The sequence below is a fragment of the Calliphora vicina genome, chromosome 1, assembly GCF_958450345.1.
Source record: "Calliphora vicina chromosome 1, idCalVici1.1, whole genome shotgun sequence".
In the NCBI taxonomy this organism is placed as follows: domain Eukaryota; kingdom Metazoa; phylum Arthropoda; class Insecta; order Diptera; family Calliphoridae; genus Calliphora; species Calliphora vicina.
In genome coordinates, this window is record NC_088780.1 from 171,388,959 (window position 1) to 171,406,514 (window position 17,556).

Sequence of the window (17,556 nt, forward strand, 5' to 3'; positions counted from 1 at the left end):
TCAGCCCTCCAGTATTAGGGCATCATACTGACATTATGCCATTTGCAAATAAGAAATTTTGGCACTATTGGACCAATTTTGGCACAATTTATACATCACTTTGGCACTAAATGTAAATTCTAAAATCCCATCACTCTAATAGAATAGATACTTTGTCTAATTAGCACAGCTAGTTCTATGAACTGTAGGGTGATGGCTAATTGCACATAAGTGATTAAGAATAATCGAGAGAACAAGGTTATTTCTTAACAACAAAATAAAATTACATATATATATGGATTTATAAAAAAAAAATGGAAAGGAAATGTTAAACGCCGAAAATTCCATTTGCGTATAATTTTTGTTGTACAATTGCACTATAAGACTGACCAGAACTGTTTGAAAAACACTGGGTGACCAACTATTCGGTACATTATGCAAACACTTTGTATGCGTATGTGACATAATTCGAAGAACGTTTAAATATTCGATAATATTTTAAAATTTTTATTTCTACTTGTGTGAACAATGCAGAAACATACATACATTCATACATAAGTAAGTTTGAAAGCATGTAATCAAATGGTTACTCAACCACTACAACTATATTGTATGGCTTTTTCCTATTCCAGAATACTAAAATTTAAAGATATGTTAAGTTTAACATATTTTTTGTAATCACAATAAACAAATCCCTTTTCAATTCGTATTTTTATAAAATAAATTATTTTTGAAATTTGCTTGCCCGATTTGTATTCTTTACGGTGAGTGGTAATTTTGTAATTTCATTTGTAATTTCTTGAATTCTGTATTCTTATTACGAGTCTGACTTTGGTTAAAATGAACTTTGAAACATGTATGAGACATCAATATATCGGGTTAGGTCCCGATTAGATTGCTATTGAAAATCGGAAAAATGGGTACATAAATAGCAAAATAAATAATTCTGGAGATCTATCAGTCTTTATATTTTCCCTTATCAACTGTGTAGAGTGAGCACAAAATTGTTACAACTTAATAAAAAGAATTTGTTGTTTTTTCTATTGTAATTTCTATTCAATTTCATTTTCTTATGGTCACATTTGCATTTTCTTCTTGCTACTTACAGATTTAGAAAATATTACAATCTGTGGGCATTCGATAAGGAAACAATTTGTGAAAAATATGTGAATCGTGGTGTGCCACTTGTACAGCTTGACGAGAAATTTACATTTTATGCAAATATCATGGACGAACTGCAGCAGTTGCCAATATACTACGATGTCCAATGTATACGCATAAATTTAAAACCATTACTGGACACTATTTGCCAACATGCTCAGCAATGGCGTACTAAGTTGGGCGAAAAGTTGGCAGAACGAACTATTGCCAATATGGATAAAATGCGATTTGAAATCAAAGTAAGTATCTGGTCTCGTCTCACATACGAGTCGTTCTCTCGAACGATACAAAAACTAGCAAAACTCAACAGAAAAACTGTTGCAATATACCATCCCAATACCAAGTATGAAATATTAAGAAAAGTTTTATTTTCCACATAGTTAGAACTACTCGTAAGTATGACATGATATGGTTTCGTAATGAGTTGTTGCAAATTCAAAAAATTATGTGCATGTTTATACGTAGAAAAACGTGTAAACATGTGAGATAAAATGAACAAGTATGTGGCAGGAGTCACATCATACATGAGTATCATAATACATGTTACGAATAGTTATGTATAATGTCAAAATATTAAATATATTTAATAACATGCATCGGACATTTCTGTCGATCTATTTTTAATTAATCGACAGATCGTTACAACTAAAAATTTTAAATGTTTGAAGTGGATGATAACAACGAATTCGAATTATTCGAACAAGTTAAATACTCTTATTCGAATTATTCGGTTTATTCGAACAAAAGAAAAATCAAATAATTTGGATACCCTAACTCTTACATACATATCGCACTTGATCTACAAGATTTTTTTAAAATTACACTTTTTGCAACAAATCAACTAACGACATCAATATCTACTGTGAAAATTTCAACGTATTCTGATTACTCTTTCATCTCGAAAATCATATCAACAAAAAGGTTAATACCAAGGCGTATTAATCAGTTGAGAGCGTCTCGACAACAAATACAACAAAGACAATATTTCTTAGTTGTCAAGAGACTGAGAATGTCAAAAGTAATATGGCATATGAAAAATATAAAAAACAAACAAATAAACAAATAAAGGAATTACTGGTAGTTTTTTATATGAAACATATAAAAAACAAACAAATAAAGTATCATTTATTGGTAGTTAGCTCTAACACGGTATTTTTTGGAAGATTCAATATTAAAAACGTCGAAACGAATAAAAAGTTTGGTGATTCCAGTGGAACTATCCAGCTATCCATTTAGCTATGTCCGTCTGTCTGTGTAAAACCCTCGCACGTCCAAAATACACAACCAAATTCTTTCAAGGAATTTGGTATTGAAAATCAGCAGGAAAACAAATCTCATGGACTAAAATGGGAGTCAATTTCTAAAAAATTTTATGCATTTTCACCAAAAAATTTCCAATATTGCTTATTTTGTTTACTGCAAAGCTTTGAAAAAAATTTTTAAAACAATTTTCAGTTTTTTTATTATTTTCAATTCAAATATTGTGAATGTCAACAACAAACAGTAAACAACTTTTTGACACTTTCAAACACATCATAAATAAATAAACAATAATCAGCTGGGCTCGTAACTTCACCTATTTAATACACCTTGGTTAATACCTTTTAGAAAAGTTGAAATATAAATGCATCGTATATTTTCATAAAAAATTCATGTTAAAAATAATCAAATTGTTTTATTTGAATTTGGTAATATTTTGAGTTGATACTGTTTTGTTGATAAAATAATACAAAAAAATATCGAAAAGTTTCAGAAAAATTATATTAACTCAAAAAATAAATTTTTTTGTTGCAATAATTGCAACTGAAAATTTTGAGTTAATATCCTCTTGTTGATCAAGTACGATATACCGTTGCCCTAATAGAGAAAGGCCCTAATCGTGTTTTTTTGTAATCACAGATTTTCGTTTATTTCGTTAAATGCCTGGATCATATATCATATTTTGCCAAAACATTTCGACTTAAAACAAAACGAGTTAGGGCCTCTCTATTACTACGTTAATACGTAGCCTATTCGCAAATAAAAATTATTTGCCATTAACTAACTCACTGTTTATAAGTCACTTTAGTAACGGAAAATTCCTGTTTTTATGAGATGCCGGATGGTAAATTTTAATAATTTTGTAGCAATGTTATTGGTAAAAATATGATAAATTTTTTTATTTTTTTAAATGCAAGAATGAAAGAATCTAAATTTCTTGTTTGTCTTGCAATAATATTAATGAAATATTTAAACAACGTCTTAATAAATCAAAAACGTTAAATCATATGGCAATGTATAAAATTTTATTTCCAAATAGTGTCGTTAATCAGGAATTGTTTTCGTGAGTTAGCTATTCACAAATAAAAAAAATAATTCACTGTTTATGCGGCAAATTTTTCTAATTGCAATATTTTTATTTGCGAATAAACGTAGTATATATTAACGTAACGATATGTTAGTATGTTCAATGTAAAGCCGTGTGTCCACTACCAAGTTTTTTTGCGGAAGTTGCTGACTTTCAGAAGTTTTTGTCATGTAAACACGTATTAGAAGTCGACTTCCAGAAGTCACGGCTTGCCGAAGTTGCTTGCAGCAATTATGTGGAAACACGTGTTTTTTTTTGCTTGCTGGACAACTTGCTGTGAACTGCAAGTGTTTTGAAGACTTGCAGAAGAAGTCGGTTAAACGGATCGTGGTATTCTCTTCTGTTTTCAGTTTTGTTTTGTGTTTTTTTTTGGAAGAGTAACTAAGAGCCGGTCTGTTGGAGTCAATCTCTTTTTAGTACGCTGGTTTTGAATACTTGTTTGAATTAAATATAAAATGTATTCAAAATCATCATTAGACATTATCAGGAAATGTTTCAGCTGTATGTAATCTTCGGTCCGCAATTCTTCATTTTCTCACCCAAACCCTTATTTTGGTTTCTTTTTTTTAATTTGTTGTTTCTTTTTAATTAAATATGCAGCGATAGCAGCTGCCAATCTTATTTTGTTACAAGACATTTTTATACTGTCATTCGTGAAAAAGGCAAACTATACTGCATGCTGTACTCACATTGTGTGGAAACACGTCTGCAATTCCTTGCACCAAGTTCGTCGTAATAACTTCTACAAACTACTTCTGGAAGCAGACTTCCCCAAGTTTTGGTTTTAGTGGAAACACTTCAGCAAATATTTAAAGAAATTCTTCTGCAAGTGACTTGCTGGTGGACACATGACTTAAGATATTAATACTATGAAGAAAAATCATTATCAAATAATTTAAAATGTATTCTATTAACAGGTCCTTGGTGAAAATCTAAATAAAGCAACAAAAGAACTCAGTGATTTCAAATTGGTTATGCAAACTATTGCAACAATTCAATCCACAACACTCACTCGTGAAATTGCAATACGCGAAATACAGGAGACCTACACAGTGCTAAGTGAGCATAATATCAATGTAAGTATGACTATAGTAAATTAAGGAATACTAGTAAGAATATTATATGAATACTTCAATTTATTACGTTATAAGTTAAGCATTTGTATGTAAACGAAGGTCATGTTAACACAGACATATATTTAGTTTTGCTGGCTCTTTATAAGAATGTACTTTCAAAGCAATTGCTAAAATAAACTATACTGGGATCAAGAATTCCCACTATCCCCCAAGTATCTCAAAAGTTCACAAATGTTCATTTGAAAAAGTGCAGACTTCAAAGAAAAACACACAAATTTTTATTCCTTTTTTCATATTTAACTTTTAATTTTGATGTCATGCTAAATCCTCATTTTATATATATTATTTTTTCTTTTTTTCGTATTGTTGTCATATAAAGCCATTTTGAAAACATTGGCTTTGAATGTCCCATTCTACTTATAATTTTGAGCTGTGTAAACTCTTTACCAAAGTTCTTAGTGAGTTTAAAGCTGAAATGTGATGATATACATACATACAGCATACAACATTCATACATATAAATTATTTTATTCAAACGATTCGTCGGAAGCAGAGTTCAACATAAAAATGCATACATAGTAGGTATTTGAAGCCAGAGATTCAAAAAACTACATGGACAACGGGTGGAAAAAAGAACTAAACTAGAAAAAATATATTAAAATACTCACACACACACACATACTTGCGACTCCCCATTTCCCAGAGTAGACTCTCACACACCGGCACAATATCCAAAGGACGCCCTCACGCACACGTACATATGTACCTACATTAGATTGCCACCGTTTGTTTGGAGCCGAAAAACTTAATAGATGTTCCCAATTAAATGTTTGCATCATGTCCACAATCTTAAAATCAGTGCCCTCCAAAAATCCCTAAAATTTTATAATTAAACACAATTTTTTTAAAGAAATTATACTGTAACTTTTAATATGTTAGGTTTAACAAAAAAGCGATTCCAAATTTCTTAATTCAACATGTTTAAGAGTTTTTTTTGTTTTTGGATTATCGGTTAGCTACCTCGAATTTTTGTAAATTCGATGGCTTCCTATAAGGGATATAGAAAATTTATTCCATTAAATTTTATCGTATTTCTAATCAGAACAAACCACATAATTTGATTTGGTAACATTAAGTGTTTTGGGTCTTACTCTTACATTTGTTTAATATGATAGTTATTTAACCCATTAAACATTATTTGCCGACGTATCTATGTGTTTTAAAAATATCAGAAAATTAACCGAGTTGTATTAAATTATCGTAGTTATATCAGACTTTTGTTCGATAACTATTAGACATTTAGAATTTCCCTAGCAATTTAATTTAGAACTCGGGACGAATTATGCCACATTAGATATGAAATCGGCAACTTGTGCAGACTGACCGAATTCATAAAAAGAATTGTTTGTGGGTATGTATGTTGTCATTGCATTTTACAAAAAATTTTAAGATATCAGAATGTCATATGAAATTATTATCATTACCATTTTAAACGAACAAATCAATTTGTATTCGACCTTTGGTCGTAATTTCTCCTTAGATATTAATTTAATATCTGTGAACTTTTGATGAAAGTCTTTGTTCAAAGTATGTTTTTTAAACATTTATGTATGTGCTCGGGATTGTAAACTTACGTTGGCGGTCGGAAGTCTACATTTGTAGCAATATATATGAAAAAAACACTAGTACGCAGAGTGTTATACTTGAATGCATATTTATTAAGAAATATATGATTTTTAGATACAAAGTTAAGGTGAAAATGTTTAAATTTCATTCATGGTACAGTATTTACCCAAAGTATATGTATGTGGTGGCATGTGTGTCACATACAGGTTTTTTACATCAACTGCAAGTCTTTCGTGTAGTATTACGCTTTCCAACTCCACAATACAGTAGTGTTTATAAAAAACCGACTTTTTAAAAAACCGGTTTGTTGGTTAACCGAAAATTGCCCTTTTTTTAGAAAACCGATTTTTCGGTTAACCGACGTCAAAAAAACCGATTAACCGTCATATATGTGTAGAAAACATAAAATGTCCAATAAAGTATATACAACAAATTTGTAGTTTTTAGTAGTCAGGAATGGTTAATATTAAATAACTATAAATATACAAAAGTGCCAAGTCCATTTTATTTTGTAAAAAATTCAAAAGTATTATCAAATGGAATAGAGTATAAACATGTTACTAAATATATAATACTCCCAATAAGCACCAAAGCCGCAAAAATTCAAGCGCTTGTAGATTTTGTTGGAATTTGACTTGAATGCAAATGTAATTATGTTTTAAACTTTAAAAATATTTGAAGAAATTAAATATTTTCAAGCAAAAAACATATGGCTTGAATTTATGTTTCCTTTTTACTGGAGAATGCTATTGAAATAAAGTGTAATACAACCGTAACTCAATTGCTTGGCTATAATTCAAGGCTTGAATTACACTCGCTTTCAACTTGAATTCCAGCAAAAATGCTTATTGGGCTTGTTTTAATTATTGGTTTATTCATTAAATTTCAACCAAAAAATGCAAATCAATTTTTTAATTAAATATTTGATAATTTTGAAATTTATTATCACCTCGACTTTCTGATATGAAACAGAAAAGGTTACAAGTCCCAAAAATTATCTATAAGATGCAAACGCACTTCTTCTTAGCTGTATTTATTTGTCATTATAAATCATTCCAACCCAATAAGCATTTTTACTGGAATTCAAGTTGAAAGCAAGTGTAATTCAAGCCTTGAGTTATAGTCAAGCAATTGATTTACAGTTGTATTACACTTTATTTCAATAGCATTCTCCAGTAAAAAGGAAACATAAATTCAAGCCATATGTTTTTTGTTTGAAAAATAAATAAATTTTCAAATATTTTTCATGTCTAAAGTATAATTACATTTGCATTCAAGTCAAATTCCAACAAAATGTTCAAGTGCTTGAATTTTTAGGGCTTTGGTGCTTACTGGGAAATAATTCATTATCAGATTTCAAAAATATTTCGAATCATGGATTTTATAACGTTTTTTGTCTCTCCTGTAATATTTCTGAAAAGGAACTTAGTACGTTTATACACTAAGCTAACGAAATGATTAATAAAATAAAATTTTAAGAACAAAACACACTAATGAAGTCAAATTGATTGAAAGAAGTTATGTACATCAAATTCAACTTAACGTTTGGTAAAATCATCACTAAGTTTATAATGAATCATTATTAAGATTTAGCTTAACTTCTAGAATTATGCAGAATTTAATTTTTAATAGTTTCATTATGTGCAATTTATTCTGAAAAAGTTTCTTATCATCATCCTTTACTATTTAGAATCATTGTAATTCATAAAAATATCAATCTAAATATGTTTGTATTGTAAATCAGCAGTTTAGGTTACAAATTAGACCAATAATGTGTGTACAATGAATATAAAAAATGCACAAAACCATGAGATTTCTTAATTTTGAACCTAAATTTTAAAAACCGGTTAACCGAGTGATAAAAACCGGATAAACCGGTTTACCGAAAATCAACATTTTAAATTAAACGGTTCGCAAAAAACCGAGATTTCGAAGAAAACCCGGTTTTTCGGTTAACCGGTTTATAAAGACTACAATACAGACAACGAACAAAGTGCATGGGCTGTATTTCGTTAGAAATAGTATCAGGCAAGTGGTTCAAACTCGCGCCCGAAACAGGAGAACTACCGATTGCATGAAGAGCTAGTTTTGCAAGGCTTCGCACGAACTTTCGTCGTTTGTCTGTTTGGGGAATATGGTCGTTGTTTTCCGAATATACATATAATGAATGAGGCTAGAGCGCTTATATCTAGCATGTTAAAAAACATTGCCAAAGGCCGGAGCAAAGTTTTGCAGAAAGCTTTTTGTCCATTGCACAGACGCCTCCTTGTACCTGAGAAGAAAAACAAACTTGACTACAAGTTTGATTTTCTTCTCAGGTACATTTTTCTTCTCAGGTGCATTTGTCAAATACGTACTGGAAAGTAGTACAACTGCTTTCCACTTTTTTGCATGTAGGACTCCAACGCAAACTTTGATTCGAGAAAACCAAAAACTGTAGATTTGGCACAAATGTACCAAGAAGAGCGAGAGTTTTGGACACCAAATGCCTACCCAGATTCAATGATGTGAAAAAATTTTCACAGATTATGGTGTTTTCCCAAGGGTACAACAGTCTTTGCATGACACTCTCTCCTACATTGGTTGCACGACTTGCATTTGAGCTCTTTCTTGTATAAATCTCTATGTTGAGGGGATGACTTTGCATCGCATGCGAACCAGACATTTGCCATACTTTGCTGGCTTGGATGGGATGTACTGCGTAAATCTAGTTCTTCCGCGACATGCGGATTTTTTTTTTATTCAACTTTTTCTGCAAAAATGCTACAAATGTAGACTACAGAGCACATAAAGGTTAAATAGCAAACAAATTGTTCTAAAAAAAAAATTTTGAATCCCTAAACATTTTATAAAATGCATGTAATCTATCCTTATGAAATTGTGTTCACAAATCAAACTTGAAATCCCTAACTTGGGGAAAAATCCCCTCAGCTGGCTACAACACTAGTTCCAAATTAAAGTAAAAAATTATTTTAAAATACAATTTCTACAAAAATTTAGCACAAAAATACACAAAAAATATAATTAAATCTGTAAAAAGTATTCTAAAAATTCAGGTAAAATTAGGCTTGGTTAGAAATTTCATGTGTTAAATTATACACAGCCTTTGAAAACCATTCATATGAAATGAATATTGCGTATTATTTATGTGGAAAACAACATTGAAAAGGAAACCTTTAATTTTTGTTGAAAACATGGTTTCTTTTTTGGGAGCCAACCTAATGAACAAACACATAAACGTTTGCATTTCAAACTTTAGAGCGACAACTTATACAGCTGTCCACACTCGGTTTTAAAGGATAAAGAGTTTTTGATTGTGTTGCGTTTGCTGTTAGTTTGTCTTTGTTACTGTTGTTCATGTTACACTTGTTTATTTGTATATCCATGTGAATGTTTGGTTTTGTAAATATGTATTTTTATTTAAGTTTAGCTAAGTTGCATTCGACATTTTTCTGTTTCGGTAATTGTTTAAATGACTCTTCATTCTTCCAGTTTCTCTCGATTGCGAAGACTATGACACACTTAATCAACTATTTGATCATCTGATATTACTTGCATAGAATTGTTTGTATGAAAGTTTATTTTTTAATAATTCATAATAATGATTTATAAAAAATCCCGTCTAAAGTCCATTTTTGGCTCACCTTTTGTGGACAAATGGCTAAAGAAAAAAGTACAATATACTGAAAAATCGTTTCATTGATCAAAACTAACTATATTCGTACTAGCATATCTTCACACATTAGTATCGACTCTATGTTCTCGAATCCCAGAATATGTACATATGCCACATTCATTCACATACATAATCATTTTACTATACAACAATCATAGCGACAACAATAATGTTGTCTGTTTTAGTAAAAATTAAAACACCAATTGGTACAGATTAGGGTGGCCCCTATTTTGCAAATTGATGCCTTAACCATTACGTTAAAGAATTGATTGTGAATTTTGTACTTTCATGTACTTCAAGTGTATTAAAGCCTTAAAAATATTGTTACGAAATTGTACTTGAATTCAATTATAACGATTTTAAGGGCTGATTTGAAAGTAGCATAATGCTTTCAAATAACAGTGCTGTAATAGCAAACTGTAACATATCTGTGGGCATTATTAAATAAAAGCTTTCAGTTGACCATTGATCGTAAGTTGGCAACGCTGTATATTCGAATTTTCAGTTAAGGAACATTGTAGAAAGTACACCACAGATGGCGTATGTATTAGTAAGATCTAGAATACTCGAACTTTGACAGTTAAAGAGCAATCTAGAGTGCAGATGGCAGTGTTATAAATAGTGGCAGAAGTTGCAGTCGTTAGTCAGTTTATCAGAGACGCTTTTCGAATAAACATCAACTGAGTGCCTTAAAGTGTGTTGTGTTTTTTAAGTAAATTCGTGTACATTATAAATTGTGTCTGTATTTCTGAGAATTTATAAACGTGTATAAAAAACATTGAGGCCCTAATTTTGTAAATCACGTCACAAAGTGATATTTATATGGAAAGCAAAAACAAAATTTCAAAAATTTTGTTGTTTTATATACAAATTCTTAACATAACAAACGCACCAAAATTCAAGCGTTGATTTGCCTATCATAATTTGAAAATTTTGTATATAAAGCAAAACAAATTTTTAAAATTTTTGAAATATTGTTTTTGCTTTCAATATAAATATCACTTTGGTGACGTGATTTACAAAATTAGGGCCTGAGTGACTATTTAATTCTGTGGTTGTTGTACATTTTGAATAAATAAAGAGTTGTTACAATTTTTAAACTACTAAACGGCTTTTATTTGCAATCAAAAGTATCCGGTTTATTTAAAGGAAATAAACTAACGTTTTGAAAAGGTTAAAACGTAACAATATATAGAATTATTTAATTTTTCTTAAATTCAAATCTATTGCAAAAAGACTTAAGACATTTTTTTTGCAATTGATTTTGTAAATGATTGAAAGATTGAATGAATTCTGTTATGAATTAAATCCATTATGAATTAATTAAATAAAAACCTTTCAATGAAGCTAAAGAATTAGATGTTGGGAATGGAATTGTTGAATGAATGGCTGACATTTTTTAGTTTCCAATTAAGATTTTAGTGAATGAAAAAATGCCGGCCATTCATTATAGAAATCCATTCCCAACATCCAGTTCATTAGCTTCACGAAACGAAGGTTTCGTTTAAAATCAATCCCTAAACACTATTCAAGAAGTTTAATTTTAATTTTTTGTTTAAAAAAAGTTATTAAATTTTATTTAAATTTACAGCGTTTTTTTATATGACGGAGAACAATTTTAGATTTTGGAAGCATCGAAAATCCAAAAACTGCAAAATGAGGGCCACTCTAGTACACATGCGTATGTATGTATAAATTTATAATCATTCATTAATTGAAGCAAATCTGTAGCACAAAATAACGTTAGAAAAAACAGGACATGATGTGTAATTTTGAAATTAGAGTTAAATTGCTCGTTATGTTCGAGTACTTATTATTGAGTGTAGCTTGTTAAACCGAGATATTCTGAAAGTGACTTATCTCAACATTTGTTTTTGGCTTTTCGTTTTTATATATAAAACCAATAAAATCTTTGGATATCCACCAATCGTCAATTAATCATTCCTTTTTTCAATATAAAATGTAAAAAGAATATTTGAAAATAGGCTTAAACTGCTTCGAACCATCTTCAAAATTTATAAACTTAACAATGGTTTTGTAAATGTGTTTTAAGCTATTAAATATTTATGTTTTAAGCCTTTCTGAATACGACCGTACTGTAAATTTGTAATTTAATTTGAAAAGTAGTGTTATCTCAGATAATGTTCTACTATTGGTATTTATCACGTGAGCGTATGAGTAATACAACTTATCAATTGTAACAAGTATCCTCAAGTACTCAGCAAACACAGCAGTACGAAAATTATTGAATTAAAATACTGAAACAAACATAAAATGTACAATGCTATGTGTACCGCAATTCTGTATGTTTTTTAAATTTAACTACGGATATCGTAAAGTAACGACAAATTTCGGTTGTTTGTAAGAAAAATGTATTTATTTTAAAATTAGTTTCATAATAAATATGGATAAAATGAGTAAGTATTAAGTAATTTGATATTAAATTTGTGTATAATAAGCATTTATCTTAAGGATAAAAACACCAGGTTCCACAGCCACTGCAGTACAACATGCCGCATTACTATCTTTTTTAGAAATTGCAACTAATTTCGATAAATTCCCTTTTAAACAAATTCGAAAACGATTCAAACAAACAAATCACACCTATTGTCGTTTTCAAATCGTTTTTGCAACTAAATCGTTTTTCATCACATACCTGAATATGTAATAAATAATTTAAATTATAATTATAATTATTTTTTTTTCTTTTAATATTTTAAAAATTAAAGTAGTTTTCTTAGAATTGCATTCTTTTTTGCTGGCACAATTTTACCACTGTTTTTACTACATACAAACAAAGCAGGAAAGTTGACTCGGATACCGTTTAAACAAAATCAGATCTGTTAAAGATCATATGCTAGCATGGCTTTGAATTTTTCGATTTCATTTTAATATTTAGCAAAGAAAGATAAACTTTCGTAAAATTTTCATTATTGTTAAAAAAATATCTTATCGTAATGTGAAATTTTTGTATGGCATATTGCATTATATTTTTAATTTGCAATTGATTGTAATATTTAGAATGTATCTATCTTTTGTATGTTTTTTGTTTATTTAGTTTAACTTTGAAGACATGCTAATGGCACATCATCTAGAAAAACGATGGCTGCGTTTGTATCGTTCATCGCTGTATCGATTGGATAAGTTGCAGCCGATCAAGCAAAAATTTGCCGATATGACATCAGTGGAAATAGCTGGCTTTTGGAAAGAGGTGAGTTTACGATTGCACTAAATGTTGAGTGCAATCAACATTTCACTAGCACTAAATATTATTTTAAAAATATATTTTTAACTAATTTTCATCAGCTTTAGTGGTAGTGAAGCTTATATTTGTATCACTAATATTTTTTAGTGATAGTTATATTTTTTTAACTATAAATTCATTGAGTGGTAGTGTAGAAATAAGCACTAAACTCTAATAGTTAAAAAATTTAACAATAACTAAAAAAAGCTTCAATAATTTTCTTTGCACTAATATATTCAAAATTACTGATCATGAAGTTATTCCAGTTTAAACTAGAATATTAATTATATATACATATATAATGAAAAATAATTTTTAATTAAAAAACTAAATAAAAATAATGACTTGAAGAAGTTATAGGACATTATTACAAGATTTAATTTGTTAAAAGATATATTAAAAATGGAAAATACAGACTTTGATAGCGATAACAGTATAATGGACCCTATATATGCATTAGAAGATACACCAACTACATCCCATGCTTTAAAAAGAAAGGAAAATGTCATTACTTATAAAAAGAAAATAAAAAGTTGGACTTCGATGGGACATCTTAAAATATTACGTTTTTTCCTAAAATACATATATTAACTTAAACTATGAATAGAGTAAAACATTTCTTTGTTGAAAAAAATAGTGCAGGAATATTTTTTTAACTAAAAATTTTAGTGTAGAAAAAATTATTTCATTAGGCTGCAAAAAAAAAATATTTTAACTATTTTCAAAATATTATTAGTTAAAAAATTTTAACTACACTTTCACTATTATTAAGTGAGGCTTATATTTTTCAACTCATCACTAAACATTAAAAAAGTTAGTGAAATATTTTACACTACCACTAACTATTAGTGATAGTTAAAAATTAGTGTTGATTTTTTCAAAAATGATTTCCCAATTCATGTTTATTTAAACATTTTCATCTTACATTTATTAAATGTCTGTGTTTAATCACATAATTTATGAAAAAAAAACTATAAAAATGATTCATGCCATAAAACCAAATATTATTTTCAGTGAAAATGTACATTTTTCCAAAAATAGCATGGATTTGCCTATTCAAAGATATATTTTTTTAATAATCTGCTTTGATCTGTTTTGATCGGGTTGATAATTACATGACATGTGACAGATATCTTATTAGTTTGAATATCAATAACGATTCTAAAGTTTCTTTTATTTTATGGTTGTTTGCGAAACAAATTTATAAAAATTTGTATACAATTCGTAAAAAACGGTCCATATATGGCTGAGTAAAAACAATAAACCTAAATTTTTGGATTTATCTCGAAAAAATAAATATTTTTCTCTGTGTACTACATATATGTAGTCGTAATATTTATTAAATAGTGGTAATTTGTTCATCTAATGATAAATACATAAGTCTTTGTGGTGCTTTTAAATGTAGTTGTTCTATACTACTTTATTCGTTTTGCTTTGGTTCCGTTCCGTTTTTATTTCGCAATTTCAATACAATAGGAATTTAATTGGATTTTATTTTATTTTCCATACCCAGTCCGACTGAGAGACAGAGCGATAGACAGACAACACAACACATCCTACCACCCAAACATATTGCATTTGTAAAACAAATCGTACTGCCACTTTTGCCCTCTCTCTACATTATTAATAATGTCAATTATATGAAGAAGCAATAGTGTGGTTTCTGTAGTTCCTGTGTACTCTACATTCACATTCCGTTCTCTAACTCTGTAAGCCACCGCATCCTTATCCGTTTTCGTTAAACTTTTCATAAAAAGTCCATACAAATGGAAGAGGATTGCATTTATTGCTCTGTATTCTGCTATTCCATTTCTTGCTTTTAGCTTCGTTTCCATACCAGTTGTACAACAATTGGAAAAAAAAACAAAATAAAATGAAATGAAATAAAATTAAAGAATAAAACTTTCTTTCGAGTTGTTGATACCAAGAAAAACGAATTAACTTAAAGTGTTTATTATACGCATTAAGATCGACAATCACATCTGCTACTTGTGCAGTTTTCTGCTTCTTTATTTTAAACATTTTTGAAGTTGCAACAGCATCTTTTCTGCACTTAAAGCAGTGGAGTCATGTTGTTATTACTTCGTAATTTTTGTGAATCCTTTTCCTACTCAGGCCATCTTTTTGTATTTTGTTTTAAATGTTTGCGCAAAACGCTGTTGTGACGCATTTCTTCATTATTTGGTTTACACTCGACTATTGAGTGCAAAATATTAATGGTGATGTAAGTGAAGTCGCAGTGACTCCACCTGACATTGTTATTAGGGATGCCAATCCCGAGTAATTGATATTTATGGCTCCTCAATCCTAATCAGGGATCAGCACTACTTTATTAACTAAAACTTTATACATTATACTTGTATTCAAACTCTATGAATATAACAAAACTATGTATAACCAAACGTTTTTAATGTTAAATATAAAGTATCATTTAGTTACCGTAGTGTTGAAACGTTATGCTTCATAAAATTTACAGGAGACAAGTTTGGCGTTATTATGTATTTAATAAAGTAATTATGTAACTCAATTCCTTTTGACTGATATAATAACTTTGCAATTTTGACAAAAAACAAATGGTCTTAGCATGTTAAATTTTATGTTTTTTAAATCTCGGGACCGTCGCATAGAGGGGCCAAACATACCAATTTTGCGGATTAATTGAAAAAACAAATTTCAACTTTCGTGAAAGCCGAAAGCACCAGCTTAAAGAGCACAAAATTCTACATCAGCTGGCAATAAATTTATGTGAAATATGAAACGGTATTTTTATAGTCACGTGTTGAAATTACATATTGTGAGAAAAAAACCTAAAAAAAAAATAAAAAAAAATAAAAAATTGCGCAAATAAATACTAATTTTAATAGGTAATTTCAAAAAATTAACAAATCTAATTATGCAACCATCAAACCATTGATATGTTTTGGTTAAATTTAAATTTGAATTATTTGTGGAAGTGGCTTTGATAGTAGTTTTTTGATTGGAATTGCAAAAAAAATGGATTTTATCAGTTCAAATGGACATAAAGTTATTAGCTGGGCTCAGCTGGGCAGAGAATTTAATATAATTTAAAAGCCTGGATAGATAAGCGTTGTTTCAGAAAAAAATTAAAAATATGATTGTTTAAAAGTTTTTTTGTGATTAATTCGAAGTTTTTTCTTGTGGTTAATACGAAGTCATCCGATATCAGCTTAATAAAAAAATCATGTTAGTGAGTGCGATCGCGAGAATTTTAAAGTTTTATATCAGGGGCTAGTTATCACTCACTTCAACATCGGTAGTTTTTATATTGTCTCATTTTAAATATTGTTTTATATATATTTCAATGCATTGCATTTAAACTTTGCAGGAACCGAAGTCTTTTAGTGGCTGGTGTTGGGAAATATCTCTATTTTTCAACCTCCCATTACTAGTTAATATAATGATATCATCTTAAAACAATATGGTAGTTTTTTTTTATTAATAACATGCATAAATTTAGTGTGTCTCACTGATGTAGTTCTATAGATTTAGGAGAATTAATAATTCATTTGTATGGCGGGAACCCGATTCCACCCTCGTATACGCTTCCGATTTTGGTGGAAAGTGTAGTTTGTTTTTAGAGTTACCCGCAGCAAATTTAGTGTGCATAACTATTTTAGTTCTATAGATATAGCACAGTTAATAATTATTTTATATGGTGGGTAATTGACTTCCCCCTCCAATATCCCTAAAATTTTGTTTCAATATGCGGATTGGTCTAAGAGCTACCCACGTAAAATTTTGCTAGCGTCGCTATTATTGTTGTTGAGATATTAATAAATCCGTAAAAAGGGCATTTATTATACATGAATACTTTTGAATATATGTATTTGTATTTGTTTTTAAATAATTTTATATTTGTATTGTAATTTCTCATTAACTTAATTGATTCTGTGATGTCTGGCATTTTAGCTTCAAGAATTTATTACTGATTTTGAAAAGAATGGTCCGGGGTCAGTTGTTGCCGATTTAGATAGAGGCTCTAAGCTGATGGAGTCTTATGGACAGAAAATTAATGAATTTGATGAAAGACGACAAGAACTGGGTAAGAAAATCATTAAATATAGGTATTAATTATTATAATTAATATAGTTTTAAAATTTCTTAATTAATATTTACTTAAAAATTACAATATTTTAATTTTTAATTAGAGACCAGTACTAATACTAAGTTAGTATAAGTATATTTAGCCCATTTCAATAACAAGCATACTGTGATATTAAAGTTACCGTAACCTCTAAAATACCGCTACCGGTAATCTATAAACAATTCAAAATTATTTTAAATTATTTTTAATTTTTGGAAATTTGATTTAAATGAAATTACCGTTATCATTAAAATACCGTTACCGCAAATATATCATTACTAGGGATGACAAACGGGACTGGATCCAGAGATTTATCTGGATTTCCGGATTTTTCAGTATTTC

General features: G+C 29.2%; 1 protein-coding gene across 1 annotated transcript in view; it reads left to right on the forward strand.

Annotated features, from left to right (window-relative positions):
* Positions 1–17,556, forward strand: part of Dhc98D (Dynein heavy chain at 89D) — a 165,170-nt gene that overhangs the window by 38,424 nt on the left and 109,190 nt on the right. The window contains exons 23-26 of the mRNA XM_065498228.1: positions 1,088–1,379; positions 4,405–4,563; positions 12,924–13,076; positions 17,040–17,172. Of these exons, the coding sequence (XP_065354300.1) occupies positions 1,088–1,379; positions 4,405–4,563; positions 12,924–13,076; positions 17,040–17,172 (737 nt within the window). The remainder of the gene's footprint in view (positions 1–1,087; positions 1,380–4,404; positions 4,564–12,923; positions 13,077–17,039; positions 17,173–17,556) is intronic.